The following is a 6,497-nucleotide window of genomic DNA, read 5'->3' on the forward strand; positions in this document are numbered from 1 at the left end:
AAAAGTAATATAATAAAATTAAGAAAAGCCAAATCACACAGACCTAGCCATTTTAATATCATCATCATCATCATCATCATCATCAGGCATATGGGTGAATAGGGCTATAGACTACTTTTATTCTTCTTTTATAATGCTCTTTTGTTAGTTTTAGTGCTTGGCAGTAGATATCATCACTCGCTGTCATTATATGGAAAAGAACAGCTCAGATACTCTGCAAAATATCTCCTGTTGTATTTCATGGAAGGAAGTCATATGGGTTTGGAACAGCATAAAAGGAGGGGTATGCTTGACTGTTAGATAAGCAATGTTCAGTTCAGTAAGCATCCTCATTGCAGTCATGATCATTTTCTTCTGTAGGACATGAATGTTGGACTTCCTTCTAAAGAGGATGCATTTTACCAAGCTGTACCTCTGTCTGATTCAGCCAGAGCTCCTGTAGAGACATCTGGACTGGACACGGCAATCAGCCCTTTAGCTGCCATGGAGCCTCCTTTATTTCCAAATGCACCGATACAGGTTTGTTGAGTCTTATAATAAGGGTTGAAGTTGAGAGTAGTCAGTGTTAGGTACCCAAATTATTCATAAATTACATAGTTAACCATGTTGAAGATCCTTGTTGAACCTTGTTGAAGATCAGTTTCCTTTTTCAGTAATGTCCTAATTATTTTCTAAACCAGAGCACATCTGTTGTTGGGGAGGATCAGCAGAATATACTGCTTGAGGTCCTAAACTACTGTAGGGTAAGAGCTTCTGTCCTCAACTTAATTACAGATGTCTGGTCAGAATCAAGCTCTTATTAATATATCAATTTAATGCAGCGAAAAAAAAATTGAGTGATTTGGGGTGATGGATGATTTCAGTGCTTTGTTTGCTGTTTGTTGACTTTCAGTTTTTGCATGCAGCAGTGCAGAGGCTTGAACAGAAGATTGACAGACAGATGTCTAATGAGGTACTGACCTTTAAACTCACTGATCTAGGGATGGACAATAATGACCCAGGCCCAGCTGACAGAACCGGACAGTTACCTAATTCATGTTGTCAGTTCCGTTTGTGCGTACATGTTAGAACGTTTTACAGCTACTACTGCCAAGTATGATCACTTATAAAAGTTATTTTAATGTAAAGGAGAAGTTCACTTCCAGAACAAAAATTCACAGATAATTTACTCACCCCCCTTGTCATCCAAGATGTTCATGTCTTTCTTTTTCAGTCGATGAGAAATTCTGTTTCTTGAGGAAAACATTGCAAAATTTTTCTCCATATAGTGGACTTCAGTGGTGCCCATGAGTTTGAACTTCCAAAAATGCAGTTTAAATGCATTCAAAGCTTCAAATAGCTCTAAACAATCTAGTAAAACGATCTGTCATTTTCTAAACAAATTGAAAGTTTATATACTTTTTAACCTCTAATGCTCATCTCGTCTCGTCTCTGCGATGCCCATATGCAGTCTGTGTAATCCGAGTCAATACAGCTAGGATATGTTGATAAACTCCCGTCTTGTTTTCTTCTTCAACATAAAAATCGTTTTTTTTTTTTTTTTTTTTTTTTTTTTTTGTAAAGAGCGTTTGATTTTCTTTGCATGTTCACTTTGTAAACACTGAGTCAATACTTCTGCAGCGATGTAGGATGATTTTGAAGTTTTATGACAGATCATTTCTCTAGATAAGACCCTTCTTTCTCGGCTGGTATCTTAAGAAACAATTTCCTATTGACTAAAAGAAAGAAAGACATGAACATTTTGGATGACAAGGTGGTGAGTAAATTATCTGTACATTTTTGTTCTGGAAGTGAACTTCTCCTCTAAAAATACTGAAAAAAAAAAAAAAAAAAAGTTAATTATTTGCATAACATATTTATGGTGAAAATCTCAAAAGCGCAGGCAAATCCAAACTGCTGGACCAACTAGGCTAACAGGAAAAAAAAAAGTCATACTGTTGAGCGCTAACAACTTTGTTACTTTTTTTTTGTGAGATTTTTAAAAATATTATTCTCTTTTCTTAAAGGCGTCACATGAAAGAAGCTCAGCGAAGCTGAAAAATGGTCCAAAGGTTTGTCCATAACCATTTATCATTTATCACCATTTATTGTTGATTAAATTCATTTGGTTTCACCAAAACTTTTTCTGGAGTCAATCAGGAGCTTAAAGATTATATTGCGAACTAGTTTGTCTAATAAGAGAGAAAAACAAGTCATGATAGTTCAAGAAAGTGAGTGGTGAGTGACTATAGGACAAAAATAGACAATAGACTTCCTTCCAGTTCATTATGCATAAGATCTCGGTACAGATGCAAGTCACAAAATCTGTTTAGTTAATATTGTCTTTTCTCTCCTCTCAGTCTTTGGGTTTTGTATTACTTTGAAGTAGACTTGAATAATATGGCCAAATAGAGTTTTCTAACTTATTGGTCACTAGAGTTGTGATGTGTTGTACATGTGTACTATCATGTAATGTGATAATTAGTGCTGTCAGTCATTAAAAAAAAAAAAAAACTGATGAATTGCATATTGATATATTTGTCATAATTTCACATTGAATCTTAAATTAATGTAGAAACAACATCTACATGGTACATTATATTAAATGTTTAATGGCATCTTTTTACCAAGTAGCCTATTATTAATGAAGGCCAGTATCATTTACACCGGTACTGCTACAGACTGCTCTATTAAATGCATTTCCCCTCAGTTATAGCCATTTAATGTTACAATACAAAGCCATTTTTATTTTACAGTTGTATATGCAAACTAAACAATTAAAATGGATCAATCTTTATTCAAGCTATTTGTCCATTGAAGCACAAAAGAAAAAAAAATGGATGCTGAGTTAATTGTTAAATGTTTTTAAATTGTTAAATTGAAAAAAATTCATCACACAATTACTGTTAATTTTGACAGCAGTAATGATAATATATCCCATATCTCTCAGAGACGGGCATCTCTGCCTGTTGAAGATGGGCAGCTGTCCTGGTCTTTGGCCCAACGTCTTGGTCCACCAGTCCAGAGAAACCCACGCTGGATCCCTCCCTGGAAACGAGGGTTGGACAGAGTGGATTTTCAGCTAGCTGACAACAACAGCATTCAGTCGGGCAAACCTGGCGGGGGACGAGGGAGAGGCAGGGGCAGAGGACGCGGTCGCAGGGGCCGCAGTAACGGATCCCAGCGTCAATCTCAAACTCCAGATCCTGCTTTGCTTATGTCGATGCCCAATGGAGAGGAGATCTGCACTGCATCAACAGATGATCCACAGCTGTCCCAGGTCATGAAGAAAGACTCTAAGGCTAACACAGGCTCCAAGCGTCAGCAGAAAAGAAAGAAAGCTTTTGCTCAGGTGGACGAGGAGAAAGTTGAAGCAGAGAAGATGCCCGACAATAAAGAGGCCACACTTGAAGTTCAGGATAACAACAAAGGTAGGATATTGACATTATGATGTGATTACTTGGTCTTAAGGACAAGCAAGATTGTCTGAAATGGAGACCCTTTTTACCTTGTCAAAATCGGCCCATTTCACAGCGAGCCTTTTTTTTTTTTTTTCTCTGCATTTGCCTTTAAATGCTAATGAGCTCTGCTCACCTCACCCATCTTCTGTGGGGTGATGAGCCGTAATGTTCACTTTAGCCGCATTTAAATCATGAAACTTGCTAACTAGCATATTATTAAGAAAGCAGATTTACAAAGATGCATAAAAAGCCTATACTCACTTCTGCTGTTAGTGAAGTTGCATCACGAATGATTTGTGCAAACATAGACGCATTTATGTAGATTAGGAGGCACATTTCCTTCAAAAACGATAGTAATGTTAATCCTCTGCATCTTCAGCAGTACTGCTATGTTCATTATTACATCCAACAACAAAACACCTCACTCACTTAATCTGAGACATTCTTGTCTTCCCCTGAACCGGAGTTGACACAATGGTGGACTGTTCACAGCTCACTCAGGGCGGGTCTAAGGTAAGATGGCTGTGTCAATCAACTATCGCAGTGCAACACATCTCCTTCGCATAGAGTTGATCAGGTTGTTGATTGTGGCCTGTGGAATGTTGGTCAATGGCTGTGCGAAGTTGTTGGATATTGGCAGGAACTGGAACACGCTGTCGTACACGCCGATCCAGAGCATCCCAAACATGCTCAGTGGGTGACATGTCCGGTGAGTATGCTGGCCATGCAAGTACTGGAATGTTTTCAGCTTCCAGGAATTGTGTACAGATCCTTGAAACATGGGGCCGTGCATTATCATGCTGCAACATGAGGTGATGGTCATGGATGAATGGCACAACAGTGAGCCTCAGGATCTTGTCACGGTATCTCTGTGCATACAAAATGATGCATTTTCAATAAAATGCACCTGTGGTTGTTGTCCATAACATATGCCTGGCTTGATCCACAACGTTGACATCAGCAAACCACTACACCATACACGCTGTCTGCCATCTGCCCTGTACAGTGAAAACCGGGATTCATCCATGAAGAGAACACCTCTCCAAAGTCGAATGTGAGTATTTGCCAGTTATGACGACTAACTGCAGTCAGGTCAAGACCCCGATGAGGATGACGAGCATGCAGATGAGCTTCCCTGAGATGGTTTCTGATAGTTTGTGCAGAAATTCTTTAGTTATTCAAACCGACTGTTGCAGCAGCTGTCCGGGTGGCTGGTCTCAGACGATCTTGGAGGTGAAGATGCTGGATGTGGAGGTCCTGGGATGGTGTGGTTACACGTGGTCTGCAGTTGTGAGGCTGGTTGGATGTACTGCCAAATTCTCTGAAACCCCTTTGGAAACGGCTTATGGTAGAGAAATGAACATTCAATTCACGGGCAACAGCTCTGGTGGACATTTCTGCAGTCAGCATGCCAATTGCATGTTCCCTTAAAACTTGCAACATCTGTGGAATTGTGCTGTGTGATAAAACTGCACATTTTAGAGTGGCCTTTTATTGTGGCCAGCCTAAGGCACAACTGTGCAATCATCATGCTGTCTAATCAGTATCTTGATATGCCACACCTGTGAGGTGGTTGGATTATCTCGGCAAAGGAAAAGTGCTCATTAACACAGATTTAGACAGGTTTGTGAACAGTATTTGAGAGAAATAGGCCTTTTGTGTACATAGAAAAAGTCTTAGATCTTTGAGTTCAGCTCATGAAAAATGCACAAAAACAGTGTGTTTGTACTTCCACTCAAAGCAGGCATTTTCAAAATGATATGATGAATGATCTGTGGGGTATTTTGAGCTGAAACTTCACAGACACATTCTGGTGACACTTGAGACTTATATTACATCTTGTTTAAAAAAAAAAAAAAAAAAAGCATAATTTCATTAAAGCATCAATATTGTATGACATGGATCAACAAATGACCTTTTCTCCTCAGTAATGATCGGAAGCCCCCTGCGGAAAGTGTGGATCCCATTGTCTGTGTACAAGGAGGTGTTTAGGGAGATGGAGCCCCAGAAGGCTGTAGTGCCTGTTCTTCACGCCCTCTTTCCCATCAGCACTCTGTCCTGCAGTGCCGTCACAGGAAACCCTGCAAAAGGCATCCAGCAGCTTGACCCCAACAAAATAGAAGCCATTCGAGGTAAATACAGTCTCTTCATGTACACACGTTTGGGACTGGGGTGGATCTCTGGATAGGGACACTTGAAGTAGACTTCAAAACGGTTATCAAACTATTTTTCCCCCCTATTTATATAAAAAAATATCAAACTATATTTAGGTAAATTCTATTTTTTATTTATATTTCTTAATGGTGGGAAAGTCATGTTGTGCACAAGAAAGTAATTAGTCACTGCTCCCAAAAAATTTTAAGTGTACTGATTCTGTACAAGACAAGGCACTTACCTGTATGTGCCAATGCTTTTTCAGAGTTAATGATTTTAATTTAATTATTTCAAATTTAAAACTGATTTTATGCATTGATACATAAATGTTTGAGAGAATTTGTAAATCAGGTTTTTTTTTGTTTGTTTTTTTGCTTTTAACCCAGTTTACTTTTAACATTAAATGTCGTAGAAATATTGATGGTTTTCAGACATTGCTGTGTATGTATTCAGAGTTTCTTGCTGAGATGTACCCCCAGTTTGACATTGGCGTGAGGGGCGTGTCGTGGGCGCAGTGTCTTGGAGTGATAAACAGCATCACCAAACATCTCAAGAAAAAGCAGCAAAAACATCACATCTGCCAATAGAGGTGCATTTCTCCACGATGCCTACTTGTTGTCTGCTAGCACTTATTTTACCTGCAAAATGTTTTCCTCCATAGTTTAAGGGGCAAAAAAAACACAATTAAACAGTGCTTCTGTGCTTTATTTCAGGTTGGTGACACAAGAAGTGATCGTTCATACTGAGGATCTGACACACATACTCCATGTGCAACATGTCTTGTTAAGCTAAACCTTCATTTCAGTTTCATCTGAACTGATACAGTGTTCATAACTGAAGTGCAAGTCCCTGTTTTGACAACAGCTGTCTTTTTTTCTCTCTTCTATAGCTGCTAAGTTCCAT

General features: G+C 38.9%; 1 protein-coding gene across 1 annotated transcript in view; it reads left to right on the forward strand.

The window, feature by feature from the left end:
• si:zfos-905g2.1 (uncharacterized) overlaps window positions 1–6,456 on the forward strand; it is an 11,028-nt gene extending 4,572 nt beyond the window's left edge. The window contains exons 3-10 of the mRNA XM_051097146.1: window positions 361–519; window positions 681–743; window positions 893–952; window positions 2,007–2,051; window positions 2,930–3,410; window positions 5,369–5,572; window positions 6,048–6,183; window positions 6,308–6,456. Of these exons, the coding sequence (XP_050953103.1) occupies window positions 361–519; window positions 681–743; window positions 893–952; window positions 2,007–2,051; window positions 2,930–3,410; window positions 5,369–5,572; window positions 6,048–6,181 (1,146 nt within the window). The 3' untranslated portion in view covers window positions 6,182–6,183; window positions 6,308–6,456. The remainder of the gene's footprint in view (window positions 1–360; window positions 520–680; window positions 744–892; window positions 953–2,006; window positions 2,052–2,929; window positions 3,411–5,368; window positions 5,573–6,047; window positions 6,184–6,307) is intronic.
• The last annotated feature ends 41 nt before the right edge of the window (window positions 6,457–6,497 follow it).

Source organism: Labeo rohita, chromosome 23, assembly GCF_022985175.1.
Source record: "Labeo rohita strain BAU-BD-2019 chromosome 23, IGBB_LRoh.1.0, whole genome shotgun sequence".
NCBI classification, from domain to species: Eukaryota; Metazoa; Chordata; class Actinopteri; order Cypriniformes; family Cyprinidae; genus Labeo; species Labeo rohita.